Source organism: Eptatretus burgeri, chromosome 2 (assembly GCF_056783735.1).
Source record: "Eptatretus burgeri isolate ZD-2024b chromosome 2, Ebu_testis_v1, whole genome shotgun sequence".
Classification (NCBI taxonomy): Eukaryota; Metazoa; Chordata; class Myxini; order Myxiniformes; family Myxinidae; genus Eptatretus; species Eptatretus burgeri.
This window is the reverse complement of record NC_140962.1, coordinates 154,378,705-154,404,404: the sequence shown is the minus strand read 5'-3', so window position 1 is coordinate 154,404,404 and position 25,700 is coordinate 154,378,705. Positions and strand designations below refer to the sequence as shown.

The 25,700-nt window shown below is 49.2% G+C and overlaps 2 protein-coding genes across 2 annotated transcripts in view; both read left to right on the top strand.

Moving 5' to 3' along the window:
- Positions 1–5,650: 5,650 nt before the first annotated feature.
- LOC147033624 (uncharacterized) overlaps positions 5,651–25,700 on the top strand; it is a 64,115-nt gene continuing 44,065 nt past the window's right edge. The window contains exons 1-2 of the mRNA XM_085851784.1: positions 5,651–5,732; positions 5,830–6,214. Of these exons, the coding sequence (XP_085707910.1) occupies positions 5,833–6,214 (382 nt within the window). The 5' untranslated portion in view covers positions 5,651–5,732; positions 5,830–5,832. The remainder of the gene's footprint in view (positions 5,733–5,829; positions 6,215–25,700) is intronic.
- On the top strand, positions 15,546–23,810 carry LOC147033625 (uncharacterized). Its single transcript, XM_085857635.1, has 2 exons — positions 15,546–22,874; positions 23,152–23,810. The coding sequence occupies exons 1-2, from the start codon at positions 22,289–22,291 to the stop codon at positions 23,670–23,672; spliced, it is 1,107 nt and encodes a 368-aa protein (XP_085713761.1). The 5' UTR covers positions 15,546–22,288; the 3' UTR covers positions 23,673–23,810.

Genomic DNA, 25,700 nt, shown 5'->3' with positions numbered 1-25,700 from the left:
ACGGGTGCCGAGCCAGTGGGAGGATCAGTTGGAGGAGATTCTTCAAAGACATCAAGGGTTGTTTAGCGACGACCTTGGAAAACTCAAGGGCATTGAGGCGAAACTCTTCTTGAAGGAGGGGGTGGTTCCTCGGTTTTGTAAACCGCGTCCGGTGCCGTATGCCCTGCGGGACAAGGTCAAGGGTGAACTGGATAGGCTGGAGGCCTGTGGAGTGATCGAACGGGTGTCGTGCTCGGATTGGGCCACCCCGGTTGTCACGGTGCTGAAACGGAATGGAGACGTCCGATTGTGCGGGGACTTCAAATCCACGGTTAACCCGGGGCTCAGCGTGGAGCAATATCCATTGCCGTCAATCGATGAGATATATGCGCGATTGGCGGGGAGTCAATACTTCACGAAGCTAGACCTGCGTGATGCAGGTCTGGTTTTGACCTGCCGATGGATCCCAGGAGTTGCCAGCTTTTAACAATCAACACGTGTCAAGGACTCTATCGATATACCCGACTCTGTTTTGGGATTGCTTCAGCCCCAGCTTTGTGGCAGAAAGCCATGGATCAGGTTTGCATTGGCCTGCCCGCTCAGACCTACCTGGACGATGTGCTCATTGCGGGGAAAACGGTGGACGAGCATCTTGCGAACATTGCCCGAGTGCTGACAAAGCTAGAAGCGTGCGGCCTGCGCTTAAACAGGGACAAGTGCGCGTTCTTCAAGCAGCGCTTGGAATACCTCGGGCACATCATCACGCCGGAGGGGCTGTTGAAAGGTCCTCGGAAGGTGGAGGCGATTCAGCACATGCCACCGCCTCGCGACAAGACACAGCTGCGCTCGTTCATTGGCATGGCCCAGTATTACCAAAGGTTCGTGCGCGGGCTCAGCTCACAACTTGCGCCGTTAACGCGGTTGCTCAAGAAGGACGAGCGCTGGGCTTGGGGGCCTGCACACCAGGCGTCGTTCGACCGCGTCAAGCGGCTGCTCACAGAGGATACGGTCCTCGTGCACTACGAGCCTGCGCGTCCGCTCCTATTGGCATGCGACAGCTCTGCATATGGCATCGGGGAAGTGCTCTCCCACAGGATGGACGATGGTTCCAAGCGGCCTGTTTGTTTTGCATCCCAGACCCTGTCCACAGCAGAGCGCGGATATGCCCAGATCGAGCGTGAGGCTCTCAGCCTCGTCTGGGGTGTGCGGAGGTTTCATCAATATCTGCTGGGGCGGCATTTCACTTTGCAGACGGATCACAAACCGCTTCAATTCATCCTGAGACCCGAACGCGGGGTGCCGGTGGTAGCAGCCACGCGAATACAGCGGTGGTGTCTGTTTCTGGGTGCTTACGATTATGATATTCAGTTCCGAAGCACCGAGAAGCATGCTAACTGCGACGGGCTCTCACGCTTGCCATGTGCGGAGGGTCCAGCTGCGTCTGAGTTGGGCGACCGGGTCGATGTGTTCGCGCTGGACCAGGTCCAAAGCAGGCCGGTCACGGCCAGGCAGGTCGCGGTGGAATCGGCTCGTGATCCGGTGCTTGCCCGTGTCGTCCAGGCGATTTCTACGGGGAATTCGAGCGATCTGCCTTCGACACCGGCATTTCAACCTTTCACGTCACGCGCAGCAGAGCTGTCGTTGGTCCAACGGTGCGTAATGTGGGGAATGAGGACCGTGATTCCACCGAGGTTCAGGCAGCGGTGTTTGGAAGAACTGCATGTCAGTCACCTTGGCATCGTGAAGACCAAGAGTCTTGCTCGTACCCTGTTGTGGTGGCCGGGGTTGGACAAAGACATTGAGCAGTTGGTTAAGCGTTGCGCCACGTGCCAGACAGATGCTGATAACCCGCGTCGAGCTTCGGGTCTCTGGCCTGTGCCAGACCGCGCTTGGCAGAGGATCCATGTAGATTTTGCGGGACCGGTTAATGGCAAGATGTTTTTGATTGTGATTGATGCATTCTCTAAATGGCCGGAGGTTGTAGTAATGCAGCATACTTCAGCAAACATTACAGTAGAGAAGCTGCGGACGATCTTTGCTAATAAAGGGTTGCCGGAGATCCTGGTCTCTGATAATGGTCCGCAGTTCATCGTGGGTGTATTTGATGAGTTTATGCACCAGAATGGTATTCGACATCTAAGGTCCGCACCGTATCACCCTAAGACGAATGGCCAAGCTGAGTCGTTTGTTAAGATATTGAAGCGGGCTTTGCGCAGGGGGGGTGTTGCACCTGTGCAGACGGTGGTCGATGTCTTTTTGCTCCATTACAGGAACGCAGTTCATCCTGTCACGGGTGATTCGCCGGCCATTCGTCTCTATGGACGGGCTTTGCGGTCCAGGCTGGATTTGCTACGACCTGGAGGGTCGGGGAGTGGGGCGATGTCGCGTCCGGCGCGGCTGCGCAGCTTCGAGGTGGGGCAGCGGGTAATGGTGCGCGATTATTTCCACGGTTCCAAATGGGTGCCGGCGGTAGTCTCTGTGGTGCTGGGGCCGGCGAATTGCATGGTGCGGACTGATGGTGGGGATGTGTGGAAGCGGCACGTGGACCAGATGCATGATCGCTGTTCAGCGTCACCCCCCCCCACACCTCCCCGGGCCGAACGATGCGGGACCCCCACCGGTAGTGTCGCCGGCACCTGATGTATCGCCGGGGCTGGCTGGGCCGGCGCCAAGGGGGGCTTCGCCTGATGCCGTCCTACCCGGGGACATCGAGCAGGCTGGGCAGTCGGGGGTGGCTGGTGTTGCGGAAAGTGCGAGTCCGGCGAGGGTGTCACCTCGACCGAGCCGGGAGGCGTCTGAGCCTGGGCTGTCTGGTGGCGCTGCCCGTCCGAGGCGGGTCAGAGTGCGGCCGCGGTACTTGGAGGATTATGAGTGTTGATGGGTTTCCGATGGTCATGTTGTGATTATCCGTTCATTATGTGACGGGTCATTTTACGGGGGGAGGAGTGTGCTGTGTCACGTGATTGGGTTTTCGTATATCATGCCTCGCCCGCTAGGGGTGGGAAGAGTGTGCTTCTGGTCGCGCAATAAAGCGGAGTCGATGCTGGCCCGCGTGCTTCTTGCGTCCCACCGCACCTGGTACACTCTAGACACGTCTTGACCATTTTACTTGTTATCTCATAATATGGTTTCGTCATAAGTATGTGGACAATGGACATGACTATCAGGGCAAATAAGGAATAGAAAGAGGACATCGAGCTGGTATGGAGGACATGTAAGAAAAACTTTGATTGCGTTGTGCAAGTTATCAATATTATTTGATAAAAAAAACAACTAATGGAACTGAATGGTGGGTGGAGGTTACGTTTTTCCGACATTAATTTTTTTTTAGGAACACCCTCACCCCCACCCTTCCCAAAATTTGGCTTATGTATCCATCTTGTCCACTTACCCTTCATCAATATCTGCTTCCCCTGTTTGTCTCGTCTCTGTCTACTTTCTCCCTCCGCCCTGCTGTTGGCGTTTCCCCTTTCTCCTGCTGTTTCCATTGTTATGTTGCGTCTTGATCCTTTCTGTGTCTGAGCTCTTCCACGAGCCTTGACCCTGTATAAAAATAAAAGTAATGCCGGCAGACGGGACTCTCAGTTTAACGTCCAATCCTGCCTGTGAAACACCGGGATGATGGTTTATAGCTGTGTGGGATTCAAATGCAGGCTTTTCATCTTGGAGGCGAGTGTGACAATCTCCACTACCTACATATTTTATTTATTTAAATGTGAAATCTACGCAGCCCCCAAATGCACCTTAAAATGGGACGTTCTTGGTTTTTTTTACCTGTGATATGTGGTCGGTCTACCGTCTACAAAAGCTCTGGGTGGTGGTGGTGGTGGTTATGATTCTTGTTGGGGTCAATTTTTGAAATGTGCACCCATTGGTCGCACAGCTGCCACACCACACTCACATTTGTCGCTTGACTCCACCAACAATGGCACCCAGACAAAATAATATGGCCGCCATCCTGGTTTTCTGGTGGGCCGAAACACATTAGGCATGCAGGCCTCCAATGATCATACACGGCCTGGGTTTGTTGCGTCAGATTTCCATTGGCTTTGGTTTGGTCGTGTGTTTATCATGATGAGGGACCCCAAAAAGTCGAATCAAATGTCGAATAAATATTAGGAAGGTCAATCAAGCCAATCAGCACGCACAGTACAGTACGTACCTCCAAAAAAAAAACAACAGCGTTACATAGGTTTTTTTAACAGCTCCACATTTGGGTTAAACAATCCGTGACCGTGTGACGAATCTGCTCGTCCTGATGTAACGGTGGCGGAGGTCGTCGTGGATGAGAGGCATTCAGTTAATGTTTTCCCGTGACCGTGTGACGAATCTGCTCATTCTAATGTAACGGTGGCGGAGGTCATCGTGGATGAGAGGCGTCCAGTTAATGTTTTCCCGTGACCGTGTGACGAATCTGCTCATTCTAATGTAACGGTGGCGGTGGTCGTCGTGGACGAGAGGCGTCCAGTTAATGTTTTCCCGTGACCGTGTGACGAATCTGCTCATTCTAATGTAACGGTGGCGGAGGTCGTCGTGGATGAGAGGCGTCCAGTTAATGTTTTCCCGTGACCGTGTGACGAATCTGCTCATTCTAATGTAACGGTGGCGGTGGTCGTCGTGGACGAGAGGCGTTCAGTTAATGTTTTCCCGTGACCGTGTGACGAATCTGCTCATTCTAATGTAACGGTGGCGGTGGTCGTCGTGGACGAGAGGCGTTCAGTTAATGTTTTCCCGTGACCGTGTGACGAATCTGCTCATTCTAATGTAACGGTGGCGGAGGTCGTCGTGGATGAGAGGTTTTCAGTTAATGTTTTCCCGTGACCGTGTGACGAATCTGCTCGTCCTGATGTAACGGTGGCGGAGGTCGTCGTGGATGAGAGGCGTTCAGTTAATGTTTTCCCGTGACCGTGTGACGAATCTGCTCATTCTAATGTAACGGTGGCGGAGGTCGTCGTGGATGAGAGGCGTTCAGTTAATGTTTTCCCGTGACCGTGTGACGAATCTGCTCATTCTAATGTAACGGTGGCGGAGGTCGTCGTGGATGAGAGGCGTTCAGTTAATGTTTTCCCGTGACCGTGTGACGAATCTGCTCGTCCTGATGTAACGGTGGCGGAGGTCGTCGTGGATGAGAGGCGTTCAGTTAATGTTTTCCCGTGACCGTGTGACGAATCTGCTCATTCTAATGTAACGGTGGCGGAGGTCGTCGTGGACGAGAGGCGTCCAGTTAATGTTTTCCCGTGACCGTGTGACGAATCTGCTCGTCCTGATGTAACGGTGGCGGAGGTCGTCGTGGATGAGAGGCGTCCAGTTAATCTTTTCATGGCGCATTAAATGCGCGTTTCCCAAAACGCCCGTTGCCGCATTTTGTGACCACAGTGCGATCATTCTTGTCATTAAACCGACGGTGAATGAATAAAATTGCCGAATCAGCAAATCATTCTCATCGTGCACTTCCCCTCGAGGCCCGTACTCGTACTTTCAAGCTTTGTCCCAACACGACGTGAACCCCCTCACTGTATTATCACTTTATATACTTTATTTTCTCCCTTCGTGTCTGGAAGTCATTGTCTAACCTGCCAAATGTGTTCCCCGTAAATTGTTTCGTACGTCACTGCAGAGGGAGAGCCCTTAAAACAACAACAACAACAACAACAACAACAGCGAGATCTGACGGGAGTCTCGCGAGATTTGGTGCGATTGTGGAAGTGAGACCACGTACAGAGTCATTTGTGTTGCATTGATAGTGTTTTCTGGTACGGAGTGTTTATATATATATAATTATTACTGGAAAAAAAAACCGAGTTAATGGTTTAACTATTTAATTAATATCTTTGCGTGGATTCCTCACAGAAAATGGAGAGGATGAGAGCTCTGGACCGGGTCGGTGCCGTCCCGACGTGGCTGGAGATCCAGGGTCTATCGGAGGAGTCTCTCCGAGCTGCGGTTACGGGTCTGGGGGTCGAGATCCTCGGAGGTCTCTGTGCCCGGGCTGAACCCGCTCCGATGAGGGTTCGATTCCGTGCTTTGTCCGCACGAAAGTTCACCTACACCATGTACGTGGAACTCTGTCGGTACATGGAGGCGTGCCGTGCGGGGCGAGGATCGGAACGAATCGTCGTGCCCGGACGTGGTGAGGACGTTGAGGAGACCGAAGGACCTGGTGGAGTCCATCGGGTGCGGATCGAAGACAAGGACTCGATTGGTCCTCAAGAGGAGGATGTGGACCCTGTGTTTGGTGAGCTTCGGTTTCAGTTTATTTATTTCCCGTCCTGATTCAATGGAACTCAACGTCCGAGAAATTGTCATCTTGTGATGAGAACGTTGTTCGAACCTGGGTGGCAGCATGGCTTTGAGGTCCTCATAACCATGGATTGTGATTAAACATATCAGGAGATGTAATTAAATAAATAAACAATGTGAAATAAGATGTATTGTTGTGTCGGCGGAGAGCACGACCGCTAGGTGGAGCAGTAGAGTCGGCTCCACCGGACACCCGGAATTTAGATCGTCCTTCTCGGAGAACTCCGAAAGGCACGGGTCCCTTACAGGACCGCGGTCACCAATATTTCGACGGCGCGAGGTAGGGTCCACTTGTCTGACTCCAATTTACCTAAGTACTCATGCCGTCCAACTACCGGGGAAAGCACACCCTCTGCCGACTCGGTCCGATCCGAGTCGCGGGTAAGCGGAGTTACCAGAGAGCCGCGCCGGACCAAATGAACAATTTGCCCAGAGGTGCAAATTAACATTTTTTTTTATCCACAGACCAGCAGGGCCGGTGACAAGAAAAAGCTACCGGCCCGATAAAATAAAGACAAAAGTCACAAATTTGATATCAAACACTTTTAATATACTCGCATGAGTGAGGTTGGTTGGATGAGTGAGTGTGATGAGTGAGGTTGGTTGGATGAGTGAGTGTGATGAGTGAGGTTGGTTGGATGAGTGAGTGTGATGAGTGAGGTTGGTTGGATGAGTGAGTGTGATGAGTGAGGTTGGTTGGATGAGTGAGTGTGATGAGTGAGGTTGGTTGGATGAGTGAGTGTGATGAGTGAGGTTGGTTGGATGAGTGAGTGTGATGAGTGAGGTTGGTTGGATGAGTGAGTGTGATGAGTGAGGTTGGTTGGATGAGTGAGTGTGATGAGTGAGGTTGGTTGGATGAGTGAGTGTGATGAGTGAGGTTGGTTGGATGAGTGAGTGTGATTAGTGAGGTTGGTTGGATGAGTGAGTGTGATTAGTGAGGTTGGTTGGATGAGTGAGTGTGATTAGTGAGGTTGGTTGGATGAGTGAGTGTGATTAGTGAGGTTGGTTGGATGAGTGAGTGTGATTAGTGAGGTTGGTTTGATGGAGGAGGTTTGCAGAATGAGTGAGTTTGATGAGTGAGGTTGGTTGGATGAGTGAGTTTGATGGAGGAGGTTGGGTGGATGAATGAATTTGATGAGTGAGTTTAATGGAGGAGGTTGGGTGGATGAATGAGTTGGATGAGTGAGTTTAATGGAGGAGGTTGGTTGGATGAGTGAGGTTGGTTAGATGAGTGAGTTTAATGAAGGAGATTTGGTGAATGAGTGAGTTTGATGGAGGAGGTTGGGTGGATGAATGAATTTGATGAGTGAGTTTAATGGAGGAGGTTGGGTGGATGAATGAGTTTAATGGAGGAGGTTGGGTGGATGAATGAGTTGGATGAGTGAGTTTAATGGAGGAGGTTGGTTGGATGAGTGAGTTTAATGAAGGAGATTTGGTGAATGAGTGAGTTTGATGGAGGAGGTTGGGTGGATGAATGAATTTGATGAGTGAGTTTAATGGAGGAGGTTGGGTGGGTGAATGAGTTTAATGGAGGAGGTTGGGTGGATGAATGAGTTGGATGAGTGAGGTTAATGGAGGAGGATGGTTGGATGAGTGAGGTTGGTTAGATGAATGAGTTTAATGAAGGAGATTTGGTGAATGAGTGAGTTTGATGGAGGAGGTTGGGTGGATGAATGAATTTGATGAGTGAGTTTAATGGAGGAGGTTGGTTGGATGAGTGAGTTTAATGGAGGAGGTTGGGTGGAAGAATGAGTTGGATGAGTGAGTTTAATGGAGGAGGTTGGTTGGATGAGTGAGGTTGGTTAGATGAGTGAGTTTAATGAAGGAGATTTGGTGAATGAGTGAGTTTGATGGAGGAGGTTGGGTGGATGAATGAATTTGATGAGTGAGTTTGATGGAGGAGGTTGGGTGGATGAATGAATTTGATGGAGGAGGTTGGGTGGATGAATGAATTTGATGAGTGAGGTTGGTTGGATGAGTGAGTTTAATGGAGGGGATTTGGTGAATGAGTGAGTTGGGTAGATGATGCAGGAAGGAGGAGGTTGTGGGTGATGGGGGGGGGGGACCTTTTGTGTGGGTGATGGGGAGGCAGGGGGGTTGTGAGTAGTGCTGGGGGGGGCATTTTTGTGGGTCATGGGGCAGTTGTGGCTGATGGACGATGGGGTGGAGGGGGAGGGGGGTGGGTGATGGACAATGGTGGGGGTACTACTCATCCACCCAACATCACATATAAACTCACTCATCCACCCAACCTCACCCATCAAACTCACTCATTCACCCAACCTCACCCATCAAACTCACTCATTCACCCAACCTCACCCATCAAACTCACTCATTCATCTAACCTCACTCATATAACTCACTCATTAACCCAAAATCCTCATCAAACTCACTCATTCACCCAACCTCACCCATGAAACTCACTCATTTACCCAAATTCACTCAGTTAACCAACCTGGGCATGAGAAAATGCGTCCAAACCGTGCCAAACCGTCAAATCTCGCGCAATCACGCATGAATTGGAACGCGATGAAAACAGACAAAATGGCCGCCGCAGAATTACCGGTGATTTCTGTGGACAAAAACAGTAGTTCCAGTTGAGAAATCTAGTAGAGAAGCTAGTACAAATTGTACAAAATAACAGGAATCACTGGTGATTCCCCAGCCGGGCAGGTAAGGCAGTATTGTGTACCCGCTCAGCACAAAAGTTAGGCACCATTGGTGACCGGGCGGCCGATAATTTGCACCCCTGTTGCCGCTTCGCTATTTCCCAACACGCACCGTGCTAAGCCAATGAAAGAAACACAGAAACGAGCTGGTACATCCAACAAAAGGGATTTTTTTTTTATAATAGATAATAATCGGGATGGGAGATGCAGAGCAGAGTTACAACCGAATATATTCCAATGTACAATAATGCAAGCACTTAACAATTTTACTTAGACAAGACAGGCCCGCACACAGACATACACACCCAAAAAGAAAATGGACCCGCCGGGTCTTTATTCGGCTCTCCAGCCGGGGAGGATAGTTCGGCTGGGAGTTAGGACGGCTGGCTACCTGGCCGCGAGCGCGCGGCTGGTCGTCCACACCTTCCCGGAGCTCCAGTCACCAAAAGCATGGACCAGGGCAGCCGAACCCAGAGGAGGCGAGACGAGGTGATCTCCCGTGATGAGATGGTCAACCTCTTGTAGTTCTGCGCCGGACGAGGCGCCTCGGATGCGTGCGATGCAGTCAGACGCAAACCAGACCGAAGCGCACTCGAGCAGACGGGGCGCAATTATTCGTTCTTTTTTTCTTTCATCGTCCTTCTCGGGCGCGGTCCGCTCATCCGTGGCCTGCTCTCATTGGGCGGACCGCGTGTTGCGGCTCTGCCTTCTTGCAAAGGACCGCCCCGGCTCTGGTCTGCTCGTCGCCCATTGGCCGGAAAATGACACATACTCATATTTGGTGCCAGGCCAGAACGAAACACTTCGTGAGCTCGCAAAGAGTGAGGACAATGCCGCGAGCAGAGTGTTGTTGGCGTTGTTGATTTAAAAATCCTAGCTATAAAATAATCCGTAGCACAGATGCAATTCCCATTAGACTAGGGATGGGACCCAACAAGAAACACGTACTTACCGATATAACTGATCTAGAGGACCTGGCTGTTGTGTGCTCATGGCTTCCAGATTTGAAACAATATATCATGGGACTATAAGGAGGTGCACAAATAGAAGGTAGATGGAATGCAAATGGGGGGACAGGGGGTAGAGATGGAGGGCAGAGACACCATCAAGTCACTTGAGCCAAGTCTCAAGTCGAGTGTGACGTCACAATGTCATATACACTGCCGGTCTAAAGTTGAAGAACACCCCCATTTTTCCAGTTTTTACTGAAGTTTAAGCAGTTTAATGTTTCAATGTACTCTGAAATTAAAGCATAGAACAAATAAACAATTGCAGATAAAAACATAAATCATGGAATCGTTTTGTTGACCAAAATTTAATCTAAATTTTTGACTCATCAAAGTAGCCACCTTTTGCAGATATAACAGCCGAACATACTCGTGGCATTCTTTCTGCAATGGAAATCAAATATTGTTTGCAAAGTTCTTCCCAACACCGTTGCAGAAGTTCCCACAAATGTGTTGCACTTGTCGGTTGCTTTGCTTTCACCCTTCTGTCCAGTTCATCCCAAACCAGCTCAATGGGGTTGAGTCTGGGGACTGTGCTGGCCATTCCATGATTTGAAGCCGACAGTCTTGTTCTTTTCCTCTAAGGTAGTTCTGACGTAGCCTGGGGGTATGTTTTGGGTCGTTATCTTACTGTAGGATGAATCCCTGACCAACTAGGCGTAGGCCAGAGGGTATTGCGTGGTGCTGCAAAATGCTGTGGCAGCCCTTTTTGTTCAGGGTGCCAGTCACTCTGTGCAAGTCGCTGACTCTGCATCCAGCAAAAGAGCCCCAGATCATCACGCTTTCTCCTCCATGTTTGACAGTTGGTGTCACACACTGAGGAACCATCCTTTCGCCTACTCGAGATCGTACAAAAACCCTGCGTAATGAACCGAAGATTTCAAATTTTGATTCATCGGTCCATAAGAAGGTCCCTTACAGGACCGTGAATCGTCAATAATTCAGCCACGTGGGACAGGGTTATTTGCCAATCTTCAAAATACCTAGAGACCCACGTTGCGAGCTTCCGAGGAATCCACACCCTCGACGGAGCTCAAGCGGAACGAGCCGTGAGCGTGCTCGAACCGTGCGTAACCCGAGCGGATGGTGGCCGAAGTCCGTCAGTCCAAATGCACAACTACAGCAGCAACGACCTTTTTAATCACCCAACACACTAAACCAATGAAGGAAAGGACAAGACAAGCTGAAACATTCAACAATAGGGGTATTTATTTACAATAGGTGGGGAAGGAACACATAAAGGGCAGAGTTAAACCGACTATAAAAGATGCTAATAATGTACAGCAAAAGCACTTAACCAGTTGCTCCTTAAATAAGACAGGCCCGCACACAGACACACACCCAAAGAAAAGAGATGGACCTCAGGGGTCTTTATTATTCCTTCAGCTCGGAGGGAAGTCGAGCTGAGGGACAAGAATGTGGCTGGCTACCTTGGCCGCGAGCGCGCGGCTGGTCCTCCACCCCTTCCCGGAGCTCCGGTCGCCAAAGGACGGACCAGGGCAGCCAAATCCAGCAGTGGTGAGACGAGGTGAGGGATCGCTGCGACGAGACGAGGGCAGAGAACCAGACCACGCCAGCGACGAGATGAGGGCTGAGAACCAGACTAGCACCAGCGAGATGGAATCGGACCACGCGCTCGAGCAGACCGACAACCAGACTACGAGCTCGAGCAGACCGGGCGCAATTATTTGCTCTCCTTTCTTTCGTCCCCTTCTCGGGCGCGGTCCGCTCGTCGCTCATTGGCCGCAAAATGATGCCCAGTCCGCTGATTGGACCGGGGGGGGGGGCGTGACGGCCGTTGTGGCCGACCGCCCCTCAAACAAGGAGAGGAATATGGTCCTACGTGGGCTGCGCCTATTGGTCGACCGTTGGCAATCTCGCTCGCATCCCCTGGATTGGGCGAGAAACGTCAGGTTCTTGTGAACTCCTCCCACGTACGTACTGACACACACACGTGTGCAATGATCGCATCTCTGACCTAAAACTTTTAAAAACCACAGTTTGCCATGGATGCTCGCTTTCCATCAACCATTCTTTTTTTCCAACTTCAGTGCCAACTCACCCCCCTCACCCCTCACTCTCACTCTCAAAGCAACCATCCCACTCTTCTCCCTCCAAGCCTCCCTCTCACCTCTTTCAAAAATTCCCCCTCACCTTTCTCCCACCTTTCATCCCCCTCACTCTTCCTTCTCTAAGTTGCCCCCCCTCTCATCCACCAACCTGCCTCCCTCCACTGCCCTTTCACCTCCATCTCTTCACTGCACCTCCTCAAATACTCAACTGCCATCTTCCTTGTCTCTTGTCCCCCTCTCTCCCAGCACCACAGAGCCTTTTCTCCTCCTCATTCGGCCCCCTCCCCTCGCTATTCTGCAATACCCCACACTCCTTCAGCAACCCTCCTTACCTCCCCCCTCGTCCCTCGTCCTACCCTCCCCCGCCCCTCCACCTCCTGCACCCAAATCCTCCTCCCCTACCTCTTCATTAAAAGTGTGGACCTCAAATATCCGGGGCCTTCGCTCAAACCTTTCAGATCTTTCCATGCAGGTTGCCACTGACAAACCAGACATTATCTGCCTAACAGAAACTTTCCTCTCCCAAGACGTGTCTGACTCCCAAGTATCTCTCCCTGGTTACTCCCTCTTACGGTATGACAGACCTGAGCCTCGTCCTGGTGGAGGTGTTGCTCTCTTCATCAAAGACTCTATTCCTCACTCTCCATGCACTGCTCTCACTCCCCCACACCCCCAGGAATACCTCTGGCTTCGGCTTCCCCTCCACTCCCACCTCATGTTTATATGTGTACTGTACCGTCCACCGAACAGTGATGACTCCATCTACACCTCACTCTCCGAAAACATGGACCATCTTCTATCTTCTCATCCAAACTCTCTCTTCCTCTTATGTGGCGACTTCAATTGTCATCACGCCAGTTGGCTAGGTGTGGGTACCTCTCTCACCTGCCATGGGACATCAGCAAAAGCTTTCTGTGACTCATTGGGACTGACTCAATCGGTCAACTTCCCGACCCGGATCTCAACCAATGGTACTCCATCTCTTCTGGATCTGATTTTGACAAATTTCCCTGACAATATCTGCTGCTCTTCCTTCGCTCCAATTGGTTCTTCTGACCACGTCCTTGTTAAAGTGGACATCTCTCTGGCTGTTATCAGAGAACCACCTCACCGCCGTCGAGTCTGGCATTTCACTCAAGCCGACTGGCAGGGTCTCCGAGCAGCCATCAAACTTACAGACTGGTCTCCTATCACTACTTTCTCAAACATCAACTCATCCTGGGAATTCTTTCAAAGAAACTTGCTCTCCCTCATGCACAGATTTATCCCCTCTCGTGTTCAGTTGTCTTACCCTTCCTCCCGCCCTTGGTTTACTGAAGCTTGTGGCGAGGCAGTTGTCCTGAAACAACTTGCCTTTGCCTCATGGAAAGCAAACCCAACTGAGGGCAATCTCAGTTCTTTCCACAAAGCTCGGAACAAGTGTGTAGCTACCCTCAGGAGAGCCAGAAAACAACATCTTTCTCATCTCAAGTCTGAACTCTCAAACCTCTCTCCCTCCTCAAAATCCTGGTGGCGTTTAATCAAATCTGTTTCTGGTGTATGTTCCCCCTCCATCCCCTCCCTTACCTCAAATGGCCGCACTGCTGATTCCACACGTGATAAAGCTGAATGTCTAAACTCGGTGTTTGCAGCTAAATCTTGTGTCCCAAACCCATCACTATCTCTACCCACTTTACCCAGTCGCACCCAACTGTCCCTGGACTCTGTATCCTTTTCTCCTGACAAGGTGGAGAGCTTGCTTTCAAACCTCGAGTCAGATTCTGCAACCGGTCCAGACGGCATCAGCCCACGTGTCCTCAAAGCCTGCTCTTCTGCTCTTGCTCACCCTCTCTCTGTTCTATTCACCCTCTCATTTTCCCAAGGTCATCTGCCATCTGCTTGGAAATCTGCTAACATCACTGCCCTGCATAAAAAAGGTGCAAAAACAGATCCCTGTAACTATAGACCAATCAGCCTTCTCCCAATCATCAGCAAGGTTATGGAATCCATCATCGCTTCAGACATGAAATCCTTCCTCTTCTCCAATGGCTTGATTTCCAATCATCAATTTGGTTTCAGACCAGGTCACTCTACCCTAGATATGCTGCTACTGCTCTCCCATCAATGGATGGAGGTCCTCAATGCCAGACAGGAAATCCGAGCCGTATCCCTGGACATATCACGTGCTTTTGACACAGTCTGGCACCCTGCCCTACTCACCAAACTCTCTTCCCATGGTATTCAAGGCCATCTCCACTCATGGCTCGCAGACTTCCTCTCCTGTCGCAGTCAACGTGTGGCCCTAAATGGAGTTCTTTCATCCCCTCTTCCTGTGCAGGCTGGAGTTCCTCAAGGTAGCGTTCTGGGCCCTGTTCTTTTTCTGGTTTTCATCAATGATCTCTCGGACTCTCTGGAAAATCCTCTATTTCTCTTTGCCGATGACTCCACCCTCTGCCGTACCATCTGTCATCCCTCAGACCGGCAAGCAGCAGCTTCTTCGCTCACTGCAGATCTGGATAAAATCACAAACTGGTCCAACACGTGGAACATGTCTTTCAATCCAGACAAATCTCACACTCTCACTATGTCTCTTCGAAAGGACCGTTTACAAACCCCCCCATCCACTTTCTCAACAATCCTCTGGAAGAAGTCTTTTCTTTCAAGCTTCTGGGTCTCACTATCTGCCATGACCTTTCCTGGGAAAGTCACATTTCCAACCTTGCCTCAAAAGCCAGTCGCCGACTGGGAATCCTCCGTCGTGCAAAGTCCTTCCTCGGCCCTCTTGAGCTCCTGACCACTTACAAAGCTTTTGTCCGTAGCCTGATGGAGTACTGCTCTCCCCTCTGGGCTGGTGCTCCTGCCTCCCACCTTTCTCGACTTCACGCTGTCGAAACCAGGGCTTTTAAGATCATTGGCATCTCCCGCAATGAAGCTGAGTCTTTGGGCCTCTCACTCAATCACCGCAGGTTGGTCGGTGGTCTTTCTGTCTTCTACCGACTCCTCTCCAGCCTTGCCCCCCTGCTCTCTCTGTGATTTGTCCCAACCACATTTCCACAGGGCGCTCAAGGTCCGCCAACAACCCCCTTCTGGTAAAACTACCAAAATCACGAATCACTGCTCATCTTCACTCTTTCATTCCTCTTTTTCCCGCCTTTGGAATAAACTTCCTCACTCTATTCTTTCCCATTCTTCCCTCCAGGCTTTCAAAACAGCTGTTCACCACCACCTCTTATCTTCCCCCATCCAAATCCTCGATCTTTTCTACCCCCGATAATCCACCCAAGCCCACTTCCTTCAATTCTCCTGCTTTCCTTCCTGAAAGTCCCTTTAATGTCCATCTTCCCCTCGCCATGTTCCCCGTCCCATCCCCATCCCTCCCCCTTCCACAGTTCACCTGTGTCTGTTCCCCAATGTTCTGTCCCTTCCACTCCCGCCCCTCTTGTCTCATGCCTCCTTGCTGTGAGTTGTGTGTTAGCTCTCATACGAGCCTCGACCAAGGTATACAAAAAAAAAAAAAAAAAAAAAAAAAAAAAAATGGTGCCGGTGGAGGATGGTGGAAGGAAGCGAAGGCAGATGTCGTCGATGTTGTTATAAAAATCCTAACTATCAAAATAACTCCGCAGCGCATGAACATCCAATTCCCACTTGACTAAGGACGGGACCATAACTGGAAACACACATTTACTGATATAACTGAGCTATAGGGGATGGCTGTCTGTGTGTGCACAAGGCTTCCGAATTCGTAACAATACTACTTCCTGCAGTGAAATATTGTCCAAATGCTTCAGAGGGTGTTGCAACAAAGTCTGTTCCAACACTGCTTTTATAGACAGAGGGTGTGTAACTAATCAACAAAAGTTGGGACACCTGGAGGAATTGTTTGCATCAACTTTCAAGGCTTAATTTACTTCCATCGCTGCAGAACAGCTGCAGTTGCTAACCTATTACTTGTTCCCTGAAAAGGGCCTTTTTTAACAACTCAAAGTTACATTATTTTTCATCTTTTGGTCACCTAAACTTTCTTTTTTAACCTCTGGCAGTTTTCCACTTTGCTTTGTACCATTTCAGGTTATTCGCCGGACTTGAACTGCTTAAATTTCAGTATAAACTGAAAAAATGGGCGTGTTCTAAAACTTTTGACCGGTAGTGTGTATATATATTGTTGCAGGGTCGGGTGAGAAGACCACGAGGTGGGGGAAGCTTCGTCGATTCCCACCAGACTCCCCAGAATTGTAGGCCGTCACTCACGGATAATTCCGTGACGCGGCAGGTCGCTTAACCGACCGTGGACGCCAATAACTCAACCGCGTGACCTAGGGTCCTCCCGTTTATGGAATCGGGTTACCTAATTAACCACGTGGTTTAATTACAGGGGAACCACGCCCTCGGTACGCCTTGTCCGAACCAGATCACTTTACAGGATCGGATGCAGCCAAGCGACACTGCCAAGGACGTACCGGCTCAAAGGAATGGAACCTTGGGAATAAAGACCCGGCTAAACTTGGATTCGAACCATGCTGGACCAATGAGAGAAAAGACAAAGGCGAGCTGGGAACATTCCTAATGATAATTATTAACAGCAAGCGAGGAAAAGTATGTGGTACGACAAATATTTATTGGGTATGTAACGCAGGGATAGAGGAGAGAGGTGTGGGGTGCGACAATAATACAAACAACTTACTAAAGCAGACACAGTGCAGACTTGACGTGAGATTAATAACAGTTACAACAATAATACTCTTCTACAGGCTTACTTAACAGACAGGCGCCAGCACACTCTCACACACAGAAAAAGAAACCCCAATGAGAAGGGACTTTTGCAGCCAGGGAGGGAGGGGGTTGAGGTTATGCTCTTGGTGCCTGTGCGTTTCAGGGAAGGGGATGCTCCATGGTGCGGTACCCGACGATAGTCGCGTTGTCTCTGGCCACAGCCGCACGTGTGGAGATCGTGTTCCGAAGGAGGAGCTTCAGTGGAGAAGGATGGCGTCCAGAGGGTGAGGGTGGAGCAGTAGGCGGGACCAGGCAGGAGGCGGTTCGTCGAGGCGAGACGTGGGCAGAGTCGAGAAGCAGGAACACTCTGCGTGAAAACACCCACACCGAACACACACTACCAAATTCTCAACGCGGAGGATTTTTCCGTCCTTTATAGAGCCCGAGGCTCGGGGGAGGGGCCATGCCAAATCCAACGTCATCGCCCAAGTCGGGCACTCCGACTAGCTCCGACCCCTCACGTGGTCCACCAGCTTGGGCCGGGTTTCGGGCAGACGCTGGTGCAGCCTACCCACCTTGGTGCCAAAGCGTACATGACTAGCCGCACATGTCTGGTTTCGGGTAGACGTTGATGCACCCCGCCCAAAGTGTACGTGATTCACCGCACATGTCTGGTTTCGGGCAGGCGTTGGCGCACCCCGCCCAAAGCGTATGTGACTCGCCGCACATGTCTGGTTTTGGGTAGACGTTGATGCATGGTTATGGTAGACGAGACGAGACTAGGGGCAAGCAGGCAGATTTACCTCAGAAAAGAAAAGAAAAAGAGTGGGGATAAAATAAAAGGGGAAAATGTTTTAATAATCCTAACTATTAGACCATTGCAACGCACTCCCTTGTTTCCCCACTAAACAAAAGGAAGGGGTCTATCTGCACATATATTAAACTCACAACTGTCTCGGGACACCTATCTGTTGTGTGCATGTGGTTCCGAGAACCGCAACTATATATATATATATATATATCTTAGATCAACCTTGGTTACATGTAAAGCCTTTAATACATAAAAGGTTTCTACAAGCATGTTGTGCACAGAGAGCAACTGAGCAAAGCAATGAACACGTCACTTCCGAGTTCCGAGTTCTGATCATGTGGAGTCGTGGACCATGGATGTGCACACGGCAGGTTGGAGTTATTACTATGGTTAGGGCTTCGTCATTTGGGTTATTAAAAAATGAAATGACCACAGTGTGCAGGTGAATGCAATGACATAAAGTATTCGTATGTTGGTCTACGACAAAAAAATTAACGAACCAGAAGGGCACTCAGTGGAGCACATACAGTACCTCCACCACGTAATACCTGATCCAGGAGAACATATCGGGCCCAACAATTTTTTGAAATATCATGCTACATCGTACTATATCGTTTTTTGTCCCCTTCCTCTCAATGGTGAAGAAGCACTCTAAAAATCAAATAATTTCGGATCTTCACAAAGATTGAATCAATTTGGCCTTGTCACACACCCAACCTGTCCACCAAGTTTCATCCGGATCCGTCCACAACTTTGAGATATCCTGTACACAAACAAACAGACAGACAGACAGACAGACAGACAGATGTGAAAACCTCACCTCCAGCTTCGCTGATGGAGGTAACTAGAACATAAATATGGAGAAAAATCGATTATTTTAAACATGATTTACTCATTAAATAAGCTACCGAATTGTCAAAATATGGTCATGATCTGTTTCCTCACCAAAAAGTAACCGAACAAGCCGGTAGGCGGACGTGGGTAGTCGATCAAGTCAAATTTAGTCCTTTTTCAGCCGTTACTAGCCAACAAAAGCATCCATGGCAACGGTTCTTTATCACACATAACTGGGACATTCCATGAACCTACCATACCAGTTTCATGTGTATCTGACTCATAGTCTCTGAGATATAACGAACTTCGTTTTTTTTATTGTTTTCGACCAGGGTTCATTCAAAGTCTATCTTCTCAGACAGTTTTCATAGGATCCGGCTGGAAATTTTTGACAATATGGCTGAATGTACTGCCCACAGTCGCTCGTGGCCCGATTTTTTTTTTTTTTTTTTTTTTTTTTTTTCAAATAATTAATTTTTGAGATTTTTTTGAAAATTTCAAAGGTCCGTTGCTTGGCAACGGATGGGTCCATAGCAACGGTTCTCATTTGCACACAACTAGGTCATGGTATGAACCTACCAACCAAGTTTCATCGAAATCGCCATTGTATTAACGGAGCACTGGACCGAACAGACATACAGACAGACATACAGACATACATACATACAGACAGACAGACAAACATATCGACGGAAATACTGATAATAAGGGTAGATAGATCGACTACCCAAAAATGCATTTTAATTTATTTATTTATCTTTTAGAACAATATTGTTATTGATTTTGGCATGCGGACAGCCGCTTCAACCCAATCGCGGTCGCGCGCCCACCAAAAGTGACAATCCAGTCGTGACTTTCCGGACCAACCCCGGAATACAGCCACGGATGCCTTAACACATCATAAACCAGTCAATACTCTGTCCACGCGCTACAGGGTCGATCGCCGAATTGTCGATTTACCTAACTTCGCGCAGACAAAAATACCGAGAGTTTATACCTCGATGGGACTTGTACGAAAACGAGCCGCTTAAGTGTGCTCGTTCCGTGTGCGAAGCCGAGCGGTTTTAAATCGCCAAATCCCGTCGGACAAATGATCACGTTTATCGGCCTTGATAGCCAGCTAATTCTCCGAACACACCATGGCAGTCAATGTGAGGAAATGACACGACGAGCGGCTTCACGTTCAACAATGGGGGACATTGATTTGAACAAGCACATAAGCAATTAATGGGGGGATGGGGACATGACACAAGAAAACCCTACAGCCGAGTATAAGAAATGCAAGTATATACAGGCACTTACACAATTCACTACTTATTGAGACAAGGCCCACAGACTTCCACACAAAACCCAAGGGAAAGAAAACGGGCTCGTAAGCCTTTAATGTTCTCAGAGCCGGGATGACCGGAAGGCTCCGAGAGGCCGGGCCGGTTACCTGGCCACCCCTTGGTGGCGACTCTGTGGTCTTCGCTCGGCGACCCTTGGTGTCTCGGTTCCATCTGTTACGCTGCCAATGCGCCAGTCGCTTGAGCAATTTAGCGGCTGAAGCAGCCGGGCGAGCGGCTTGAATGGCGGTTTGGTTGGTCGGACCTGGTGACGCGCCTGACTCTCCACTTCAGACTCCGCTGGCTGCTGCAAGACTCCACAACTCCAACTGGCTGCTCCACGACAACTACCGACCAACGAACCACCACTAACCACCAACGAACCACCACGAACCTCCCGCGTGGCAGGCGAGAATTCTCTTCTCCACTCGGCATTCCAACGCGCCTTTTTATTCCCTCCGATGCGCTCCCCCACCCCCTTCCTGGCACGCCGGGAGAATCCTAGGAGTGATCGGTTTTCCTTCTTTCCTGTGCATACTTTTTTTTGTAACGGTCACTCTTGTTTACCCGTTCTGAGGGACCCGCCCCAACCTGGCGCGCGGGGGCAATCCTAGGAGTGATCGGGTTTCCTTCTTTCCTATGCATACTTTTTGTAATGGCCATCCCTCTTTACGCCGTTCTGAGGGACCTGCCCCAACAGTCAATCCTGTTTACGTCCCAGAATATCAGGGCGGGGGTTGTCGAGTTGTTCTTTTCGGAGCATACTTTTCGTAACGGACGTGGAGAATGTGGCTCCTTTGGCGGTGCTTGTGGAGATGGCATGGTTGTGGAGATGTTGGCGTTGTGGTGGGGATGGCGTGGTTATAGAGATGTTTGTTTGAAATAAAAGATAGAACAGAATAACGGCTAACTCAAAGATTCACAGCCCGGCACACTAATAATTCCCTTTATACATCGGTGGGGAAAGCTAACCTGAAACACACACTTATTGAAATAACTGATCTCTGGGGAACGTGAATGGTGGTTTGCGAATTTCCACAACCGTAACAATATTTTCAAATATTCCTCTGACGATCCAGAGCTGATGTTCTCTGCATTAATTTTACTGCATTTATTTATTTTTTGTGACTTTTCAGTCGAGCTTAACCAAATCTTAATTAATCGAATTAAAATCGAGCAACTCCGCAAAGTGAAGTGCACAGAGAGGAGCAGCAAGCTCCGCAGTGACGCTCAGTCTTGACGGTGTGTTGGTAAGTACCTTCACTCAAAGCTCAAATGTGTGTGCATGTGTTTATTTTAGTTTCATTATCAACAATAAAAATGACTAAAAAAAATTTTAAAGCACAGAACAAGCTAAATGCCTACGAAATATGAACCAAGAAGCAGCAATAATTCCATACGTACACCGTACGGCATACATGCCTACTGAATTCAAGGAGGTAGAATCCATGCAATTAAAGATGCAATAGCTCTACTTGCTTTTCTCCATAATTTACCTCCTCTTACTCCACTACACGTATGTATGTGTGATCGGAGGCTCGAAGCTCAGCGGCACTTTTGGTGGTGTATAACTGATACCTTTTCAATGCTCGGTGTGATCTATTTACCGAGTTCATGCTTCCTTTGGCACACCACTCCGGCGGTCTTTGTTTGTAAATATAATCACATCCAACCAGACATCGAATGAAAATGAGTCACAAAACACATCAATGAGATATATTTATTTTTATATACCGTGGTGTTCATCATCATTGTCAACAAGTCTACAAGCTAAGTCTCAAATCTTTAAATCCAAGTCTCAAGTCACAAAATTTGCAACTCGAGTCCAAGTCCCTGTCAGGTCTCGAGTCGCCAGCTCTGGTATTGGGGGTAAATCGGCTGGTATACAATACTCTTGCATTAGCATGGCAATATCGCTCATTAAAGTCTGTTCCCACTATCACGATGCGCGGCACGATTGAAATTGTGGTCTTAATCGTGGTGATCCTATCAGATCTTATCAGATATTGAGGTCAGTTGTGGCAATCGTGTTAATCGTAGAAAATTTTTGAACGGTTCAAAATTTTTCTACGATCAACACGATCAATTGTCAATCGGGATCATCGTATCAGATCGTATTGCATCGTAACAAAGCGCGACAGATCGCATCTAATCGTGCTTCCAAATCGTGGTGATCGGGATCGATCTTAGACAAGACAAACACCACGCTCTGTTGAGATGTGTTGCGATCTCCCACGATCTGTTACGCTCTGTCGAGTCCCATTGCTCAAGACCTGACACGAATGACTCACGAGCAGATAGGAGTTGATACGAGAAGATGCGAGTAAATGCGAGTTGATACGAGTAGTTACGTTTTTACACGAACGCTCACGATCTGTTACGAGTTCTCGTGCCCATATATATACCGGACAAGATTTAATGCGTCTCATTCAGCGATCTACTCTTGAAGAGAACACATCTTAGTAACCTGCCTTTGCTAGTAATTTTTAGAGCCTTTGAGAGATGCCACCCAAGGGTACCAGAGGCAAGAAGGGAAAGGGCAAGGCTGTCCCACCCCCGGAGCCTGAACCAATCCAGCCAGAGCCCGCACCAGAGGAGACAGATGAGAGCTACCCCTCCGAGAAAGCAAAGAGGAAAAAAAACAGTCACTGCCTTCTCTGAACAGCAAAAGGAGGAAATCATTGAGTTCCTCATGAGAAATGAGGTCCTGTACAGCAAACGCCTTTTGGGGTTCAAGGATGTTACCCAGAAGGAGAATCTCTGGGCTGCACAGGCTGCTAAGATGAATAGTACTGAAGAGCAGCTAAAAATATGGTACTCAAGCATGAGGACCATGATGGGCCAGCTGAAGAAACGTGCCAAGAAGAGTGGGTCAGGAGGAGATGCAATTATTGACATGAACAGCACAGAGAAGTGGGGATGGGATAAGTTCTCCTTTTTGATCCCTCACATTGAGACTGTGGATGCCAGAAATGTGGCCTCCTTTGCAGCAGCAGCAGCAGCAGCAGCAGCAGCAAGTGCCAGTGGCACTGAACTCACACCTTCCACCAACCAAAACTCAGTAGTTGCCTCTACTACCAACAGGGTTCCAACACCAACACTCCCAGCAGCCTCACCACGAGCCTCCCAGCCAGGGTGGGTCGGCTCCAGATGGGGCAGTGAGGATAGGATGACCTCTGGAGAACTGAGTAAGTATTATCTCTCCTAATAACAATTGCAGTTTCATTTAATTTCACATTAAGAAATTCTTTGAGAAATAATTACTAGAAATAATAACATTCCTAAAAAAGAAAAGCTCCCTCTTTGGTGTAGCGGGAGGGTCAAAAAGATTCTATTTTGTGGGACTTAAAATATTTTTAGTCGGACTAAAATAATTTTTAGTCCCACTAAATATAATTTTAATCCCACTAAAAATAATCTTTTTGGCCATCCCGGTAACAATATCCCTCGCTTGTTCTCTTTCAGAAGAACTGCTGGTTGAATTCATATCCAGAAGTACTGCTGCGTGTGGCAGCTCCTACTTTGGAAAGTATGTGGAGGAGATCCTGTCCAAGTTGCCTGGGGAGATCAGGAGGGATGCTGAGGCGAACATCATGCAGGAGCTACACAGGGCTCAACGGGCAGCTGAGCATAGCCAGATGCAGCCACCACCAAGCCAAGACCAGCAGGCCCCCATCCAGTTCCAGCAGGCCATGTGGCAGCCTCAACCCTCCCAGTGGCCACCTCACCCTATAGGACCTCCACCCAGTATCTGGGGTAGTCAGGACCGCAGCTACGTCCAGCGACAGTTCCCCACGCTCCCGATGACCTGCCCACAAACCAATAAGCCTCAGCCAGGACACTCCTTCATCGGGCTGCTGGGACCCAGTACACAAGATGCCGGCAGTTTCAACCTCTCCTCGCAGCTCATCACCCCTGATCCACTTCCTAAGGATGATGACACAGACCTGTACCAGGAACGGGAAGACCCCCTGGACGACAAGTAGAGACTCCTTGTGGTAGAAGTCCCCCAAGAAACAGACACTCCTTAATGGCCATCTTTAAGGCCACTCACTTCCTCTCAATGGAACAATATGTTATAACAAAAAATAAAAGATAAAAAATAAAATAAAACGAGTTGTTAACTTACTTGTCTGCATGAATATTTATTTCATGTTACACTGAATGGTATAGATACTCATTTCAACACATCAATAAAAAAGAAATTTGAAAACTTTGTGACAAAAGGAGAATTTGCTCATAACGAGCAAATTCTCCTTTTGTCACAAAGTTTTCTACTCTGTCACACTTTAACCACAATTTAGGCAAGTTTTGAATTGTCGTATGCATCGGTCTTCGGTTTGGGAAAGTCCATTTCCTCCGGGTTTTTTTTTTTTCAGAAACAAAATTCAAAATGTCAAATATCATCCTCTCCACCTTCCGCGTCATGCAGCCCGGCCATCCTGTTCTGCCATGCGACCGCACCTTGTGAGTTGAAGAAGGCGTTCAGGAGTTCCCTCTGATTCGCCTCTGCTGTCGCTGAATTGCTAGGTGCAGGAGGTTGATCCACATCTAGCCAGTCCACTTGGTCCCTCCATGCCCCTGGGATGACATTGTGGTTTTCATTCTCATGGTCCGCCTCTTGTGCTGCAATGCCTGGATGCCTCAGCCTCAGTAGGTTGTGCAGAACCACTGCCACCTCCACTATATCCTTCACAGTATTTGGCTTCTGCTCTAGAGTCCTGAGAAGACACCTGAATCTATTGGCCAGGAGCCCAAAGGCATTTTCCACCATTCTCCTCCCCCTTGAGAGTCTGGAATTGAAAATCCTCTCCTCCCTGGACATCCCTCTTCTGCTGTATGGCTTCATGAGGTAGTTCCTGAGTGTGAAGGCGTCATCCCCTCAGATGAAGAAGGGCATGTCTTGATGGTCATCAGGGCTTGCAGTCAGAGGGTAGGGTGAGGAGAGTCCTAGGGCATCCTCTTCCAGGCCACTGAACAGCTCCGAGTCGCCAAATATTTGAGCATCTGACATGTCCTTTTCCACCAAGTTCGATCCACACAAACTTGTAATCTGCATCCACCAGGGCCAGGAGTGGTATTGAAAAGAAGCCCTTGTAATTGTAGTACAGGCTGCCAGCCCATGGTGGCTTCTTGATAGCAATGTGTTCGCCATCCAGTGCCCCAATTGGGTGGGGAATGTTCCATCTTTGCTCAAACTGGTGAGCTACGGCTCTCCAGGCTTCAGGGGTCACAGGTAGGCTGAACACTTCATCTTTGTACACTTGCACAATTGCCTGGCACACTTCTGGAACCATCTCTGAGATGCTGGACACTCCACACCTAAAGGCATACGCAAGGGACCGATAGTTGTCTCCAGTTGCGAGGTTCCTCAGCGTCACTGCCAGTTTCAGTCCAGGTGAGAGGGGTTGCCTGAAACTGGTGACTTCCCTCTCGTTTGCTGGGGCCACCTTCGGCAAGACTTCATCGAAGAGCTGTGGTGTTAACCTTGTGTAGTTTTGGAACGCTACTGGATCCTCCAGCCTCAATTGGGTGTCCAGGAGGCTGGAGAACTGACCAAGCTGTTGTCTCCTCTCCTCTCTGAGCCATGGTCGCACCCAGAACTGCCTGACTGCAGCTCACCTGGCCCTTTGTGGTTGGGATTGTAGCTGGTCTGTCTGCTGCTCCCCTTCTTCCTCTCTGGCGATGATGTAAGTATACAGTAATACTGCAAATGCCATGTTGTCATCATCCGCAACTCCTGCCATCATCAATGGTTGAAGGTTGTAGTGTTCACTCTGTAAAAGTTCAAGAAACAATGAAGTCCATGGTCAGTCGGGCTGTATATATACCCGTCGGGGTCCAGTCGTAGCTCAAATCGTGATCACCCTCGATCATGATCGTGAAAGACATCGCGACCACAATCGTATCCTATCGTAACGGAGCGCATCGGTTCTTCATGAACGTATCGAAACGTATCTGCACGTACCAGATCGTCCCAATTCGGGGAACCCGATCGTGTCAGATCGAGACCC